Source organism: Tamandua tetradactyla, chromosome 4, assembly GCF_023851605.1.
Source record: "Tamandua tetradactyla isolate mTamTet1 chromosome 4, mTamTet1.pri, whole genome shotgun sequence".
Lineage (NCBI taxonomy): Eukaryota > Metazoa > Chordata > Mammalia > Pilosa > Myrmecophagidae > Tamandua > Tamandua tetradactyla.
In genome coordinates this window covers 69,755,962-69,775,068 of record NC_135330.1, presented here as the reverse complement: position 1 = coordinate 69,775,068, position 19,107 = coordinate 69,755,962, and the positions used below count along the sequence as shown (strand labels likewise).

Here is a 19,107-nt window from a genome sequence, read left to right as displayed (position 1 = left end):
GAGGAAACGTTTGGAGCTTAAGTTCAAACCACTAATCAGAGAATTTGTACTAGTGCTTTTGTAGTAGTTTAGAGGGCACTGGCTGAAGGGGTGTAAATCAGTGGGACACTAAATAGGGAAGGAGAAACCTCTTTTTGGAGGTCATGGACTTGGAGAACTCTTTGACGTAGTAGATGCCAGACTGCGCAAACCCCATGCGAGAGCAGCTCTCGGGGAGCCGCAGTGCCTGAGGCACCCAAGGGCTAAAAGTTATCCCGCAACTACCAGTTTGCTGTTTGGGGACAGCTAGGCGCCGAGGACCGCCCACAAGTCCAAGGCCACCTTCGGATTTGAAGAGATCATTCCCCCCTTTCCCCGGGATCCTCGTCCGTCAATCACACTGGTGGTTCACCAGCAGGACCCTTGCTCCGCCTCCTTTCAGTGACGCAACACCTGGCGTTCTTTCCCTTTCGCGCCCTAGTGCTCAGGCTTCCCTACAGTCACTTCAGTTCCTCTTCGGCCAGTAAAATGGAGAGGAAAGGGAAGGGGCACCCTATTTTGCTCTCTAAACAGCTCTTCTAGATTTTCAGTCTTATAGGTTGGCAGGAGGGCAGTTATAGCCTGGAGCTGTGGCGCAGGCGTGCAAATGTGCTCTTTGCTAGAGAGGCACTTCACTTCCCCGGAGAATTCGATACATCGCTGTGACGCACAGGGCACCCCGCTCGCCACCTCCACTTAGGATTGGCTATTGTCGAAGTCCGTCACACAGCCACTCTTCTGCCTAATTTCTCAGTTCCAGACGCTCGACAGATCGAGAAGGCTACGTCCCACCCCTTTCCCGCCGCTGAGCCCTGCGATTGGCTAAGAGAGCTGGCATGCTTTTCCGCCTTCTCTTCCTCGGCTCCCCACCAGGGCCGACTTTCCCGCAGTAGCTGAGAGGCTGGCTGGGCCCCGCGGAAGTTGTCAGTCAAACACTTCCCTTCCCACCCTCGCCCGCGAAGTCCCTCCTCCCGACCGCGCGCCCTCGCGAGCGCGTACACACACGCACACGCACACGCGCACCACCCCCCCCTTGCCTGTACCAACCACCCTCTCAAGTTGTAGCGGTCGCTCGCTTGGGGTTCTCCGTGGGCTGCAGCCGGGTTTCTGACATTGGGGTCGGGGCCGCCCCGCGCCGCTCGGAGCGAGTGTGTGCACGCCCAGGGCCGGGCGGCAGGTCACCGCCTCGGGAGATGTGGGGCCGGCGTTGACAGGGAAGAGCGGGCACCGCGGCGGCGGCTGCAGAGGACCCGCGATGGCAGCGCCCCGGGAGGAGACTCCAGGCAGGACGGGCTGCTCTGGCAGTGGACACTGAGGTGCTGGACGGTTGGCCAGCTGGCGACTTGGGCTGAAGAAGCGAGAGGAGCGCTGGGCGACCGCACACACGCGTCCTCTCCTCAGTTGTCTCAACTTGGAACTGCTTTTCACCCGCCCTCCCTGCCCGGAGTCAACAACTTCTTCATCCCCCTCAGCCCTCACCTTTCCCTCAGTCAGCTTCGGGAGCTGGCCGCGCGACGGGGACCAGGAACCCCGGGACTGAGATGTGGCCGTGAGACGTTGGCGGGCGGCGAGAAGCTCGGCGGCGCCCGGAGCGGGAGGGCGGTGTGGCTCGGGGGACGGGCCTGAGAGGCGCGAGATTTCCGCGCTTCTCCCCCGCCGCCTCCTCTTGCCGTCGCCTCGGGTGCCCGTTCCGTGCAAAAGCGGCCGGAGCTGCCAAGCGCCTGGCCCGCGGAGATGTCGTCGTCGTCGCCGCTGCCAGTGGGGACCGCTGCCGCCGCCATCTCGGCCTCGGAGAAAGTGGACGGCTTCACCCGGAAATCGGTGCGCAAGGCGCAGAGACAGAAACGCTCGCAGGGCTCGTCGCAGTTCCGAAGCCAGGGCAGCCAGGCGGAGCTGCACCCCTTGCCCCAACTGAAAGGTAACCTCGGCGTACCCGGGTGGGAGTGTAGGGGCCGGCCCGCTCGCCTCCGCGCCATCAGAGCCATTTCCTACAGTGTGTTCATTCTCTTGCCCGGCTGGGACTCGGTAGGGTGTGAGCGGTGTGTCCTCTCGATGCCTTGGCGGGTCCCCCCCCTCCCCTTTTTCAAACTCGTTCGACGTTAAGAGTCACACTTATTTTCTTTACTGTTCCAAATTCACCACGCATCTCTCCTAACAAACCACTTCTCCCCATCTGCACGCTCGCTTTACCTGCCCTTCCTATTGAAAATTGCTTCCCTTTCGCCTGGGGAGGTAATTTTTTCGCTCTCCCCGGGCTTGCCCTTTCTTAGTTTGCTTTAAAGACCTGCTGTCTTATCGTCCGACCTTTACTTTCCTCAGTCTCCGCTCCTCTTTCTGCCATTTACTTTTCCAGTTATAAAGTCCCTGCACCCATCCCCTTCTGAATCCTACTCCCATTGATCGGTCCTAAAAGTCTCAGGCCAGAGATCCTAATGCCAATTACGGTTAAGAGTTAGATTTATTGATAATGAAATCTGAACAAAGTAGTTTCGTATTGACGGGAATGTAAGGGTTAAATGTTATCTTTTAGCTTAAAGAATGGGAGGGTTGAAACTACCTGAGTATTGGAGAAAAACAGACAAGGTAGTTTTGGAGAAGTACAAATTGTTGCTCTGCAATGGAGTGAGAACTTATTTCGCCAGTCAGATACCGGGGAGTGTGTAGGTTTATACCGTAATTCACAGTGCTATCCGTACCTAATGCCTTGCAGAACTTGGCACACTTCTCCCACTAGGTTTAGAGAATTTTTAATAGCTTATTTCCAGGTGTTCTGGTTTATTTTCACGAATTACTAATTATTACCCTTTAATTTCATAATTTTAGTATCTTCTCTTTTACGGGATAGAAATTGTGGAACAAGAAAATAATTAATCCTCTAGGTATTTCAAAAATTTTGCAATAGAAGAACTCTGATAGAATTCTGGATCCCTTTCCTTTGCAAGGCCAGGAAACGTTCAGCAGATTTTTCAATTCATTTGAAAATCTCTAGTATTCCCTTCCAGACGAGTATGGCCTTTTCTTTGGGCATATGAATCCAGGCTTATTTAGGCAAGGAGACTGAAGAAATCTCCAAATCAAATTACAGTTGACCTACAGCAATTCTGACACCCATTTAGACCCCACACTGCCCTGCTTCTTGGGGTGTTTCTAAACCAAGGACGTCCTATAGTCAGAATCAGGCAGGTTTTAAAAGAAGGTTTAATTAAGATATTTTTAGTCTATCACATTTATCATTTGATTGCTCTTTAGCATACACAAATTGTTAAAACTTACAAATCATGGTCAGTGGTAGACCACAATGGTAGTCATTGCCTAGACTTTAATTCTTTGATGTCACAGCTAAAAGATTTCTTACTTTTTAGGACATTGCTGTTATGGATTTAAATTTTTAAACTTAATTAAAACATAATAGTTTTTATTCTTTTGATTTTTTTCATTAAGTCAAATTATTTTTGCAATTTAAAGGTTTGATGTTAGTTTTTTTTTGTTTTTACTTAATTTACTTTTTAGGAAGATATTGTGATTTGTTAGTATTGCACTTATGAATATTGTATCTACTTTATTTAATAAAAATAATTGGATCTTAAACATGTGGTTGGTTGCAATACAGAAATGGCAACCTTAATACATTTTGCTTTTAAAAGCCTGGCAAAAATATACCAGTAATCATCTAAGTTATATGATATCTGGTTCAGCAAGTTGAAGAAATTGAATTTTTTATGAGGAGTGTTTAGTTAAAAGTAGAAAGAGAAAAAAGTAAAATTGGCACTTGAGATTAATTCTAGATATTTTATGTAAAAGTATAATATTCCTCATAAGGAAAATTCTGTCTTCAACATAAATGTATGCAAACTTAATTAAAGAAATAAGACCCTTATGTGAATTACCCATTAATAGAAAAAACTGTGCTTTTACTCCAGGTTCCAAAATGCAAAAATGATTTTAAAAATTCTGTTGCTTTGCTTGGTTCTTTGTCATTGTACTTCATACCACAGCGTTGTGTTTTTATCTCAGTCACTAGTACTTTTTTCACTTGTTGCCTTAACAAAAACCTGTTTAAAGCTCTTTAGTATGTGTATGAAAGAGAATTTTTTATTTCTGCTCTGAAATACAGTCTTACTATAGAGTGATTCAGATATCCATTGCATTCAAGATCTTTCAAGTCAAGTGTTTATACCAACATACTTATGTTACACTTTGTCCACATGGGTCTGAACTGGAAAGGTGCCAGCTAGTTTTCCTCAAAGCATACTGCCTGAAAGGCTTAACCAAAAAAATCCAACTCTTCATCTATAAGAAGTCATTTGCATAAAGTCATTTAGTAAGTAGATTGTAGGAATTTAGAGGTGTAGATGTTAAGAATAAATTCAGTTTAACTGTGGAAATTATTTAATAAATAGGTCTTTTTAAAAGGATTTTTAAAAAATGAGAAACTATGGGTCTTGAAAATTGAACCGCCTTATATTGAATGAGACAAAACACATTTGTCTCATTAACACTAGAGGCTCTTCTGAGAGCTAGATACTAGAAAATAAAATTGGGAGCATATTATTGTTTTTTCCTGTGTTTAAATTTACTTTAGCGTAGGACTTAACTTTCCTACCTTAAACTTTCCACCTGGTAACGAAGAATTAGGAAATTTTTAACTTTTAGAATGTCTCTCTTATATCCAATGGAAAGTTTTCAGTCTGTTTGACCTAGTTTGTTTATTAGGTTTCTGGAAGATTGGTCTGGTAAAGTTGTTAATGCCTTATATTTATATAACATTTTAGCATTTTAAAATTATTTTATTTTTAATAAAAATAATACTTCTCATCTTAACTAGTAAACCAGTCAAAATATGTGTAACTCGCAGTCCCTGATGTCCTTGTTTTTTTTCACATCTCCTGAGATAAAATTGTTTGCCGATGGCAGTGTATTTTTACAAATACCAGCAACTTGATGGAAGACATTATTACCCATTTTATTGATGAGGAAGTTTAGGATTTATCAGATTAATTTCATGCCTATGATTATTTTTCTGGATGGTGTTGCAACTGACACTGGGACCCTGGTCAAATGATTTCATTATATATTTTTCACTTGTCCATGCCGTTAATCTGTTTTAAGCAAACGAGAAGCAGTATGAATAGAGTTGGGTCATTGGGGTCAGTCCAGGGTCAAAAGTACATTTTTAATTTTTCTGAGTCATTTTCCTTATCTGTAAAATGGAGATAATACCTTCTATCTCCTTAGGATTGTGGGGATTAAATGAAATAATGTAATTAAAGTGCCTAAAAATAGGCAAAGAATGTTAGTTCCCTTTCTCTTTGATATTTGAAAATCCAGATTAAAAATATTTTTTAAATGAAGAATTCACAATAGAACTATTTAAATAGTAAACTTTCATAGTGTATTTAAAATTAATTTCATTTATAATCAGTTCTCAGATATGTGATTTATGTGAAGTGAGGTGATGCTGTAACATTTTCATTATAAATGTGGAAATGGAAATAGGGTAGAGTCAAACTCTTTAAAATGTTAGAAAGCTGAAGTTGGAATTTTTTTTTTACCAAACAAAGAATTAACCAGTAGAATTGTATGGATGTGCATTTCTTATGAGAGACAGCCAGTATATATCAAAGAACTGAGTAAAACTGGTTTTGAGATTGAAATCCCTTTCAGATGAGGTAAACAGCTGCCGAAACATCATTCAAATTCTTTGTTGTCCATTCTTAGAAACTGGTTCCCAGTGTAGGTGTTGAGACCAATAGCAGAGATGGTGATTTTGAAGTGCTTTGATTTTACCTCTAGGAGAAAAGAAATGTAGTTTTTTGTTTTTTTAACTTTTTTCTTGAGGTATGTGGTCTTCTAGGGTAGCTGTGAAACTAGAATGCTGAAGTTTCACAACTATCTTAATGCTTTCTTTGGCGGGAAAACATTACTACTCATCCAGTTTTTGAGATTTGTAGGTTTTCTCATAATTAATATCATTCCATCTAAATAAACCCTGTAACCCCTTTTTGTAATTGGGATGGCACTAAAGGAGAGGTTGAAGTTCATCTGAATATGCTAAGAAAAGTGTTTGTTTATAAAAAGATTTAACATTTTAGTTTAGGCTATTTTCTGGAAGTAGAAGTAGAAGACCTGAAAGTTTTTAACCTTTTTAGAATATACTTCTTAGAGCATAAGTAAATGTAGTGTCCATTACTCTTCTTTACAGGAAGAACTTTGCTATTTAAATCTTTAACATCTTCAGAATTCTATTATCCTAATAATATTTCCCCCTCTCATTTTATTACCTTCACTGACTCTTAAATAAATGTTGAATTGTATTTTAAAGTGTCTAATTGAATAAAGTGATAATCCAGCAAAATGTATTTAGTAAAATAGTGTTGTCATTGGGGTAGACTACAAGCCTGTAAATAGTAGATTTTAGTTCTGCTAGTTGTTTAACTCCTTTAAACTTCAGTTTAATCATTTTTACCTGCAAGAATAACATTTTCCCCTTGATGACATAGTGTATTATGAATTATTGCCCTTATTTGGGTCAAAGTTTGGTTCATCAATAAAACCAATACATTTGGAAAACTATAGATTTTTATGTTTCATTTTTGAAATTGTCAAAAGTTGGGGATTGAGACCAGTTTCTTTTTCTGGTTCTCATCCTGGCTGTACAGTTGGAGAGCTTGAAGAAATACCAATTCCTGGGGCCCATCCCCAAGAGATTCCAAATTAATTGATCTAAGGTAGGATCTAGGAGTAAAAGCTCCCCAGGTGATTCTAATGTGCAGCCAGGGTTGCAAATGGCTAGTTAACATTATGAGTCTGTTGATTCAATTCATTGGTCTTTGTCCTTTTCTCTTTGATAACTCCTGGCTCATTAACCAGCCTATTAACATTTCTTGCCCTCACCTTACCTTCTGCTATTTACTTTTCACTCTCTTAACTTTGCTGCCCCCTATGGCTAATCAGCTGCTTTCTTGGACGGGATAGTGCTGTTATATTGTGTCATTTTAAGTATAGTGAAAGATTCTGTCTGTTGGATTTTGCTGTAGTCATCATAATTGAAACCCAACTATTATCATTTGATACCAGGTTGTCAATTCTGTTTTCTTTTTTGTGGTTTTTGAAGCTGCGGCAGAGCTGACAAGTAAAATATCATACAGGTTTGCCTGGTTTTATTCCCATCATTTAGAATATAGATAAGGATTCACGCACTTTAGAATGCAAAACTGCTTTCTGCTATAGGCTCACAAGACCTAATACTACTCCTGTATATGTTGAATACAAGGTATCGAACAGTAGAACTGTTCTTGAACTTCAGTGTGTTCTTGGTCATGACTTATACTTACCTAGGGTCAAGAAATTCTTTTCTCCAGAGTATTTTCAAATCTCATATCTTACTTAATCTTGACCATAGCTTTTGATCAAAGGCAAAAAAGTGAGGACTTGGGGCTATATGTAATAAAGAACCTAAATGCTTTGCTGAAAGAGTTTTACATGCCAGGCTAGGTTTATGCAAAGTTGATTCTACTTGTCTGAGCAGGCTATTGACTAGTAAGCAATTTTGAGCCTACTTTATGTGTATACTTTAGGAACTCTGCTTTGAAGGAATTTGTTTATGTGGGTTTTTGAGTTAAGTATCGTGAATTTTATAAACCTGTAATTTTGATTAGGGTTCTTAAAGAAGGCTTCTGAGATTTTTTTTTTTTTTTTTTTTGGTAATGTGGTTTACAGTAAGGTAGGTTCACATGCTAAAACTCAGAGAACCTATTTCCAGTTTAGATACTGAAGGCCGGTTGGTACAGGGATTTCTTGAGAATACACTCCTCCTGCTGGAATGGCGATGCTAATTGCAACTACTACAACCATACTGTGTTATCTCTTTGAATCTCTTATTGATCAGTCATTGTAGTTTATCTTCCATTGGGAATTGATTTAATTCTTGTTGTTCTAAATAAATAGTATTCTTGCCATTTTATCAAAGATGCTTTCATTAAGGTGGAGAGTTTATAAAGCTTTAGTCCCATCCTTTGGATACTCTCTTAAGATTTTGCTTAGTTAATGAATACACTGTATATACAATAATGAAAGAGTTTAAATGTCAGAAACAGGAAGTTTATAAGGATTGGATTTTTAACATACAGTTCAGGATTACCAAATATTAAATGTAGCTTGAAAGTTATAAATTTTGTCTAATTGGTTTTGCTTCAGATTCACTGGTAAAGGATATTCTAGAATGATAGCTATTGGGCGGGCCACGGTGGCTCAGCAGGCAAGCATGCTTGCCTGCCATGCCCCCAAGGACCCGGGTTTGATTTCCGATGCCTGCCCATGTAAAAAAAAAAAGAGAAAAAATAGTTTAGAATGATAGCTATTATCAGAAGTTGATGATTGTTAACCTGATGACTCTAAATTAATAAAGTGAATAAGAAGAGACAGTTTTTGTTGTAACCCTTAATTTGATTAATGAAACTGGGTGGTGGTTTTATTTTTATTTTTTTTTACTGTTTTTCAGACAAACGTCTAAAGATACATTATTCTCATTAAAAATCTGGTGTAGTTACAAGTAAAATAAGGTATAACTTCTGGAGGTTTATTTATTGGATTTTTTTTTTTTAACTAGCATTGTCATTCTTTTGATTGACCAAAGGAAAAAGGTTTTGTTTACCTGCTGTGAAACTAGACACATCCTTTCAAAAATCAAGAGCAGAGGGTAGGCAATGGTGGCTCAGTGGCAGAGTTCTTGCTTGCCATGCCGGAGACCCAGGTTCGATTCCTGGTGTCTGCCCATGCAAAAAAAAAAAATCAAGAACAGAAATATATATTTTCCTCTCGTTGGTTTCCATAGTGCTTAAACAGAAATAAATGGGCAGTTCTAATTAGTGTGACAATTGTGATTAGATTAAGCACTAAAATGCTAAAGAGGTATGTGAGGGACTCAACCCAGTTTTGGTATAGGAGAGGAAAGATTGAGGAAAGCTGCTAGGAGAAAGTGACAGGGAAACTGAGACCTAAAAGACCGGAGGTGTTGGGTCGAGACAAATAGGGTCTAAGAGGGCCATCCAGAGGGACAGACAGTATGTACATACCCAAATGTAAGGGAGGATAGCATGTTCTGGGTATTGCCAGCAGTCCGTGTGGCCATGACATACAGTATAACAAGGGAATGGGTTAAAGAAGAGACTAGGTCATGCAATGATGCCATATTGAAGGTGGGTATGGGCATTGTACTGCATTTAAACCCAGTAGTGGTATGAAGAGTGTATTGGGGGATGGGAGTAACACTAATTAGGAGGCTGTCCTAGTAATCAAGAAAAGAGGCAATGGTGGGCTTATTTAAGTGGGGATAAAATGGTTGGTGGGCTTATTTAAGTGGGGATAAAATGGTTGGTGGATTTGTTTAAGTGGGTATACGATGGTATCACAAGCAGGACTTGGTTAGAGGGAAGAATCAAGAATGATGCATTTCTGCCTTGGGTACCTAGATGTGTGATAAGAATTTACTGAAAAAGAAAAAAAAGGAAGAAGAGCAGATTTGGGAGGAGAAGATGGTTCTTTGTTGGGCAGGTTGGATTACTTATAGGAAATTTAAATGGAGCTCTCTAGTAGGCTACTAGGTATATAGGTCTGGAGTGAAGTAGAAAGAAAAAGATCTATGCTAAAGATAATAATTTGGGATTCTTTAGCTTGTCAGTGACATTTTAAGCTACGGAAGTAGAAGTGACTGCCCACTGAAAATGAATAGTATGGAAGAGGCCAAGGAATATCAATATTTAGATGATGGTTCAAGTAAAAGTAGGCTGTGAAGGAGCAGCCAAGAGGCAAGAGACCACTTGAGTGGAGGCAGAGGGAATTGGGAGAAAATGAAGACAGTAGCCAAGGGAAGAGAAAGAAAGGGAATAGTCACAGTGAGGAGAGCTGTGGACAATTCAGATACACTGTAAAATTTCCATGGGTTTGGTAGTCTTTAGGTAACATTGGTGACTTGAGAGGCATTTCAGAAGATGGGTAGACTTGAAACTAGCTTTCTGTAGTTTGAGGAATGAATGGAAATTGTTGAAGTGGAGTAATAAGTATTCAGGGACACTTTCAGGAAGCTTGGCAGTTTAAAGAAAATCAGTACAGCTGCTGGGTGGTAGAGGAAAGGCGATTAGGACTTTATTTTAATATGCTTGTGAGACATGGCTTGGCTCCAACTAAGGTAGCATACCTTAGATAAGACACGTTAATAAGTTGATTGGGGGTCAGTAGAGAGGGAAAGGAAGGTGACAAAGATGACTTCCAGGTATTTTAGATAGGCTAGCTGGAGAAGGAACTGGTATAAAGGCGAAATCAAGTTTGAGGTGCCTTTTGGAAACCTAGTTATTATTGCTCAAATAGGCTTTTGGATACGCAAATCAAGAAGTTCCCATTTGGTGATTTCTAATCATTAATTACATTCTTTATTTTAACCTTTACTGGCCTGCCAAGACTTTCAAGTCTGCTGATAGAAAATATCCATAGTCTGGGATGCTGGCCACTTGGTCTTTTGGCCAAATTGGGATTCTCTATTCTTTTTCATTGGAATATCTTTAGTGTACACCAGATGGCAAGATGTCATTGGTATAAATGTGATGAACAAAATATGTTGTGACAAATGCCAGAGTAAGGTTAAAGTTGTCTGTTTTCTGCCTTCAGATTTTTAAGTATTCATAGTCAGCCATATCTTCCTCCACAGCATTTAGGCAATAAGTGCTTAGGTAATATTTCCTGAATGAAATGATGAAGCAGAGCTATTGCTTTATTTTCCTTGGCTGCTCAAACAAATACCATGGAATAGATAAGCTTAAACAAAAGGGAATTTAATGGCTCATGGTTTTGAGGCCAGGAAAATGTCCAAATCGTGGCATCATCAAGATGGTGTTTTCTCCCTGAAGACTGTGGCATCCTGGGGCTGCCTGCTGGTGATCCTTGGTCCTGGGCTCCTCTTGTTACACAGCAATGCACATTTCAGCCTCTCCCTTCTCTTTGAATTCGGTTGGCCTTCAGCTTCTTGCTTCCAGTGGCTGCTCGATTTCATTTGGCTTATAAAGGACTCCAGTAATAAGATTAAGACTCAATCTAATTGGGTTGGGTCACACCTTAACTGAAGAAACCTCATCAAAAGGTTCTGCTTAGAGTGGGTTCACATCCACAGGAATTGATTAAGTTTAAGAGCGTGTTTTTCTGGGGTACATACAACTCCATGCCACCAAAGCTATTAAATTGATTTAAAGAAAAACCTCATTTTGTATCATGCAGTAATTCACAATTTATAATGATTAAGAACTGAGTAGCATTTATATACACCCCAAACTTTTTAGCACTTTGTAAATGAAGGAACCAAAACTTGGAGAGATTGTTATCGTACAAGTAATTTTTTAGCTTCAACTTAATTAGCTATTGATTCCTCTCGGTATTAAACTAAAGATGTGTGTTACCTTCACTAAAGCAAAATTGAGCACCTTATTTTCTAATGGTACAAAGGAGAAATATTTATAATTGAGAGATATTGCTTTCTTTTATGTCATGGACAGGTAGACCAGTATTGAACATAAATTTTTCTAAGAACCTTTAATGCAGGGGATCTTTAAACTCTTCTGAAATAAAAATGCTTCTTTGGTCTTGAGGTTTCTCTTTTAGCACTATCCCTCCTCTCTCCCTGCCTCCTCTTTTTAAGTAAAGTAATACAAAATTTGTCTGAAGAAAAATTTTAAGTCATTTGTTTTATGAATGAGTGCTGAGAAAAAGGGAGGTGAAGATGAAGTAAACCATGCAGTCACCTAGCAAATCTGTTTCACAGCTAGATTTATAATTTGTAGTCACAACTTAAAGTTACGATGATCTATAATTAGCAGCTTTGAGAAATTACTATGTATTATCAAGTACTGATTAATATCTCTACTTATTTTTGCCTCTCTTTTGGAAATGCTGCATATATTTCAGTCCCTCTCTACACAAACTATGTACACATGGTTTTCAGATACATTTTTTTTTTTATTGTGCCCATGTTAGCATAGCATGCTGTCTTTCTGATCATTCTTTCCCAAATTGAGGAAAGAGTGAATAGTGGTGTTTAAGGGAGGAAAATAAATTGGGGCAAGGTAACTTGAGACTTGGATATAAAAGTAAATTAGTGTGATGATAAATTCATTGCTATGTAATGATATTGTGAACCACTGATTATATACTACAGATGATTACATGGTGTGTGAATATATAATTTATATCAATTAAAAAAAAGTAAATTGGGCCAGTTTACCTATCACTTTACTCATTTTACTCCCCCTTTAAAACCTCCAGACATTAGCGAAAATTAGGCAATTAAAATATTTATTTAAAAAAATAATTAAAAATAAAAAATAAAATTAGGCAATTATATGTCATTTCCTTAAGGAATTTTCCACATGTATTTCCAGTGAATGAACCAACCTAACTTTGAATCTAAAGGGAAAATAAAGTGGCAAATGGACAATGAAATGCTTTTAAGATGCATTTATTTATCCACAGTCATAGTTCCGTCATAGGAAATTTCTGTCATTCATGTAGGAAAGGCAAAAATAACCCAACTTTTACCTAGCCACCAGATGCTTAGCCATTGGTTTTATTATGTTCATATATTTTGATATCCTGTTTTTAATTTGGATCAACCAAATGATCCTTACGCATAACATATTTTGAGAACTGTTCCCCCCTCCCTTTTTTTTTTAAGTTCTAGAGAAGTAGCTTCTCCTTCTATAGAACAGAAATCTATTTTAAGATATAATACTTGCTGTGAGTCATGTGAGTAAGTCTCAATTTTCTTGGTTTTTTAAAATAAACTCAATATTTAAAGAATATGCAATGAGAAATGTCATATTCTTAGCTACCCTGTTTCTTTCATAATGGCTTTATTGTGTATTTTTAAAAACATATGGGCTCATTGTTAAAAATAACTTAAAATAATCTTACAAAGGAATTCTGTATAGCTTAATGTAATACCTGGATATATCCCAGACTATGGTAGGCTGATAATTAAAAAGTATTGGTAGAGTCCCTTGAGGGACTGGAGGAAAAATATAGAACTACGAAACTTTCCCACCTTGGAAACCCCTAGTTCTCTCTCAAACATTAGGGATGCCCAAGAAAATAGGCCGAGCCCTTGATTTTGAGGCCTGCCCTTACAAAACCTGTTTTTGTAACAGAGACGCTAAGATTACCTATAACTATGCCTAAGAACCAAAACCTCTTTTGTTGCTCAAATGTGACCCTTCTCTCTCTAAGCCAACTCTGCAAGGAGAATCATTACCCTCCCCACTACATGGGACATGACATTCAGGGGTGAAAGTCTCTCTGACAGCGTGGGACATGACTCCCATTCGTGAGCCTGGTCCAGGCACTGTGGGATTGAAAATGCCTTCCAGATCAAAATGGGGAAAAGAAATGCAACAAAATAAGATATCAGTGGCTTAAGAGAGTTCAGATGGAGTCAAGAGGCTTTCTGGAGGCTACTCTTATGCATGCTTAAGCTAAGTATTGCTAATTGCCACAGTTTGCCAAAACCCAACCAACATCATTCCTGTTAACCCTAAATAATACTGAAGGCTCTTATCTGAGATTCTGCAAAATTTGACATACTAAGTGTACTTTGCAGACACCTGAAAAACCTTCATATGGTTCCTAGGCCAGATAATGCCTGAAACCCAGAGGTGCCAGTCTCTCCAAGAACATCAGCCAGTTTCACCCCCGATCCCATGTTGTTGGCACCCCTTTTCAACATGAAAAAGTTAGAATTGGCTTAGCCCATATATCCCTAAAGATTGGGAGGAGGATCAAAGAAGAAAGAGGAGTTATAACAGAGAAGCTAAGATTTAACAAATGAGTATGACTATTTAATCATTATATTGATAATTATATTTAGTCTCCAGTTTCTTGGAGCAGCTAGAAGGAAAAACCTGAACTTGTGGAACTATAATCCATACCCAAACTTTGAAATCTGTTCTATAACTACTTGTTAAAATGTACTTTAAAATGTATTGCTTTTTTTGTGTGATGTGTTATATCACACAATAAAAAAATGTTAAAAAAAAAAAAGTAACCTTACAAAGGTAGAAAATAAAAATCTCTGTCCAGAAAAACCTCTCAAACTTTTAAGAATCTTTCCATATCATATAGTGCATGCTGGTCTGTAACCCAATGTTTTCACTTAATTAGAATATTGTAAATAGCATATATCTGAAAGAAAAAAATAAAATTAATTTAGAATTTCCTCCAGATAAAGTTTTTATTTCTGGAACTAATCAAATTATTTGAAACTTTGATGTAACTTCCTTACATTAACAGGAAATGGAAATAATTAAGGGGATATGATTTCTAGGAGTACTGGTATTTAATTTTAGGGAGGTTATACATGGATCTCCTGGAAATCTGATTGATTAAAATAATGGGCCATCTCCTTTGAAGGATCATATATTATGTTTGGTATATAATTTCAGAGTTCTTGAATCCACTCAGTACTACCCCAAACCCCATCCATCTCTGATAGTAGAGGGAATTGGGGTGTCTGTGGACTTAGGGATCTTAGGCCATATTCTAGAGACTTGAGCAACCTTTTTAAAGTAGGTAATGCTTTTTTATTTTTTATTTTATTATTATTATTTTTTTAACATTGTAGCATATATTTCTTAATAGTTACAGATAGCTGCAAGATGGGTACCTCATCACAGGCAACAAAACTGAAAATATCTATAGCTCTCCATTTCATCTATAAAGATCTTTTTAATACTACTTGTACCCCAAAAGTTTTAAATGAGAAACAAAGATGCTTCTAAGAACCTGTTAAATTTAAAATAGTAGGTTTTATATTGAAATAGAATTAAGCAGATGACACACATTTCATTAACTCTCCTAGGAGTCTTTGCTTTTCGGTGTCCTGCATTTTAAAATCCAAGGTTCCACATTTCAGGGAAACTACAGAATATGCTTTATTAGTTCCTCTTCATTCTTTGTTGTTCTGGTCCACTTCTTATCAGAAGTGGTTTTTGAACACAAAAGATAGCAAACAGTTGATTTGTTTTAAATAAAATTGAACAGTATGGCTTAACTCTTCTATAATCCAGCAGTGTGGACATATTTACATTTGAATTGTAATTGAGTAAAGCATGGAAATATTCATGCTTCTTAAAGTTTTAAATAGTATTCTAGAAATTTCCTTAAAATGATATCATTTGTGTATTAGAATTCATTGTTAAGCTGTAAATATGCATGTATTCACATTGCCTAAAACACAGTGCCAGTAATTTTTCCCACCATTTTCAATTCTGATGAAATCATAGAACATTTAGTTACAGTGATGTGAATCACTTGTTAATAAATGTTTCTCCATTGTTACTTTATAATAGCCCCATACTCTGAAGTTGCAAATAAGAACTGATTTTAGACTCTTAGTTATTAATGTTCTAGGGGTATTGCCAAAAAAAGCCACACGTCCTATATTCTGTGCCAGTTTCTCAAATTAGAATCTTGGATTGCATCCTCAGCTTGTCACTGTAGTGGTATTACTGGGTTGCTAAGATACGGTACTTGTTCTATAATTTGTATCATGAATCCTAAAGGAGATCCTACTTTAGATTTCAGATATGTGAGTAGCAGTAATTGGGAATATATATTTTTCCTTTAAGGAAAATTATACCTATAGGACTGTTATTTCTGTTACAAATGATAATACCTGTAGTTCAAATGATTTATTCTTAAATGTAAAATAGAGGATTAACAATGAACAACTTGAAATATTGTTGTTCAATAGGCTATTGTAATAATGAACATAATAAAATTTCAGTGTTGTCCTACTTAGCATTTGAGGTCTTTAGGGAAATAAAGATAGACTAGATTTTCTGGTAAGTTGCATTTGAGACAGTACCAACAAAATCACATTACAAGGAAAAACACCAGATTATTTTACTGGATTTTATTTTTTTATTCAGCAAACTTAAAAACAAACATTACATAGCCATATTATTAAAGTACTATTCTTACCTCTTTGTCATTTTATATGGTGGTTTTGGGGTTTTCATTTTCATGTCCCATAAAATATCTATCTTATTTAATATTATAAATTAGTGTAGGCAGCACAAAGATAAAAGTCTGCTAAGTGTATGTTGCATACACATTTGTGGTGGAATGAAATTTTATTATTTGTCAGTGGCATTACTACAATTGATCTTTTTAATAAATTTACTACAATTTGATCTTTTCAGCAATATTGTGGGTTTGATATGAAAGACTTTTTAGAGGCTAGAACTGGATTCAAGTTTTTAACAGCTTGAAATATTATTTACATACTGTATAATTCACCTATTTAAAAGTACAGTTCATTGATTTTTAGTATATTCAGACACATGTAACCATTACCACAGTTATTGCTAGAGCATTTTTATCCTCAGAAAAAGAAACACCATTGTCTTTAGCTATCACCCCCATCCCTGCCTTTTGTCCTATCTCACCCAGCCCTAAGCAATCACTAATCTCCTTTGTGTCTCTATTGATTCTGTAGTTGCTATAGATTTTCCTGTTCTGGACATTTCTTATGAATGGAATCATATAATAAGTGGGTGTGTAGATGACTCTTTTTCAGTGAATTTAGGAAGTTTTCAGCCATTAATTTCTATAAATATTTCTTCTGTACCCGTTCTAATTTCTACAAATATTTCTTCTGTACCCCTTTCTCCTCTCTTGGTATTCTCATTATGCATATGTTGGTGCTCATAGGTGTCCCATATTTCTCTGAGGCTTCATTCATTTTTTTTTTTTTAATTCTGTTTCTGTTCTTCCAATTGCATAATCTCTGTTGATTTTTGAGTTTGCTAAGTCTTCTGCCATTTCAAATGTACTTTTGAACCCTTCTAGTGAATTTTTCATTTCAGTTATTGTACTTTTGGTTCTTTTTTATAATTTCTGTCTCTTTGTTGATAGTGTATTTGATATGACCTTGTCACCATACCTTCTTTTACTTCTTTAATCAGGGTTTTCTTTAGTTCTTTAAATATTTTTATAGTGGCTACTTTGAAGTCTTTTTCTGTTAAATCCAACATCTTGTTATTCTTGCAACTTTCTGTTGCCTGCTTTCCCCCCCAAGTCTATGGGTCATACTTCACTGTTTCTTTGCATGTCTCATTACACTTTGTTGGAAACTGAACATTTTAGATAATTTATTGTAGTGACTGGTATTACCTCACCCTCCCTCCCATCTCTGGGTGTGTTATTGTTATTTACTTATTTGTTTAGTGATAAGATAAAGTAATTTAGTGAAGTCTCTCCCTCACCCATGCTTCCCCCTGTTGTAAGCGTCTGAAATTGCTCTTCTGCAAAGCACAGCGTCAGGTATGCCTACAGTCACCCTGGGGTGACAGTGGTTTTGGAAGGACCCTTGTCTGTCTCTTACCTTACCTAGCTGTTAAACTTCACTAATTGCCAGCTTTTATTCTGTTGTTTTCATCAGTGTCCTGGGGCATAAATTATTCCTTAGACAAATTGAATCAAATTTATACATCTTTGAAGGAATGGTTCTGTTGTCAGTGTTTGATATTTGTTCTGACATTGGTAGAGCTCTTCCCAGCTGTTTCTTTTCCTGATTATTTCCTGAAAAGCAGATAGTTTACGGTTTAGCCTGTACCGTCAGTGATCTCTTAATCTCTTCCCAATTTTACCACATCCTCCACTGGTTTTAAGAGTGCCCATACGCTCGAATTTTTCCATGTTCTGTTGCAAATGCAGTCAGTTTCTGTTTTACACTTTCTGAGTTATACCCCACCTCCAGCTTAAGGAGCTGAGTATTGGTGGAGGTGGGGTGGGTAGTAGTCTGAGATCTTCTTGGCTTGCCTTTGCTGGTGTGGAATCACTGTCTTAAAAACCAGGATAAGGGGCCCCAGTATTCTCAAAGGTGCTACCCCAAGATAGAGCCTTTATCCAGTGTGTGGGGGCTGGGTTGAAAAACGGTCTTCTCATTTTTCAGATGTATTCCTTGACCAGAACTTAGTCTTAGCAACAGGTAAACTGAGGGCAGAATGAGAAAGGCTTCTGTCCTGCTCCTTACTGGAAGAAAGCCGTCTGATTGGAAGTGGGGGCAAGAGCGATCCCTGTATTTTGCTGGACCAGTCTGGAGTGGAGTTTTACCTTGTTGAGCTGGTGGAAAGGAGGGAGGAATTGGTCTTGGTTCAAATACCACAGACTCTTGTATTTCTTACAGAGTTTTTGTAGATTTTCTTGAATAGATATTTCCTCATTGCTGTTTGACCCTTAGAACCATTTTCAGAAACTCTAAATGTTTGTTTTTAAAATAATTTTAATCGGTTTCTGTGGGAGCAGGTCAACAGAGTTCCTCATGTTGTCATGCTGGAAATCGGATCTCTCTCTTGACTAAAATTTTAATTTCTTTTGTAATGATAGTTATTACCTTGCCCCACCTAGAATTTTATAGTTTCCAGTACATAATCATGCCAATTCATTTGAAAACTTAGAGGAAATGAATAAATTCCTTAAGATACACAGTATTCTGAAACTGACAAAGAAGAAACAATAATCTGAGTAGTCCTGTATCTGTTCAATTGAATCCTGATTAAAAACCCTGGCAAGAAAGCCCCCTTTGGGGAATGGTGAGATCGGGGAGAAATTCAACTTCCCCAAGTTGAATTCTTGATATTCTCACAAGCAGTGTGGACAACCAAAGCTATAGGCTGAGCCCCCAGTCTTGGGGTTTGTTCATATGAAACTTAACCCCACAAAGGATAGGTCAAGTCTACTTAAAATTTAGGCCTAAGAGTCACCTCCAAGAGAACCTCTTTTTTTAAAAAAATTTATTTATTAATTTAAAAAATAAAGAAAAAATAAAACAATATACATAATCAGTAATTCACAATATCATCACAATGCATATTCATAATTTCTTAGAACATTTGCATTAATTCAGAAAAAGAAATAAAAAGAACACAGGAAAGAAAAAAAAAGATTATACCTACCATACCCCTTACCCCTCGCTTTCATTGATCACTAGCATTTCAAACTAAATTTATTTTAGCATTTGTTCCCTTTATTATTTATTTTTATTCCGTA

The 19,107-nt window shown here is 37.8% G+C and overlaps 1 protein-coding gene across 2 annotated transcripts in view; it reads left to right on the top strand.

Annotated features, from left to right (window-relative positions):
- The first annotated feature begins 488 nt into the window (after positions 1-488).
- The window catches only part of PPP2R5A (protein phosphatase 2 regulatory subunit B'alpha), a 141,198-nt gene continuing 122,579 nt past the window's right edge, over positions 489-19,107 (top strand). The window contains exon 1 of one of the 2 annotated variants that reach the window (XM_077157738.1): positions 489-1,936. In XM_077157738.1, coding sequence (XP_077013853.1) covers positions 1,753-1,936 — 184 coding nt within the window. In that variant the 5' untranslated portion in view covers positions 489-1,752. Of the gene's footprint in view, positions 1,937-9,391; positions 15,641-19,107 lie in introns of those variants that run through there. The other variant, XM_077157739.1, reaches the window with a different exon arrangement.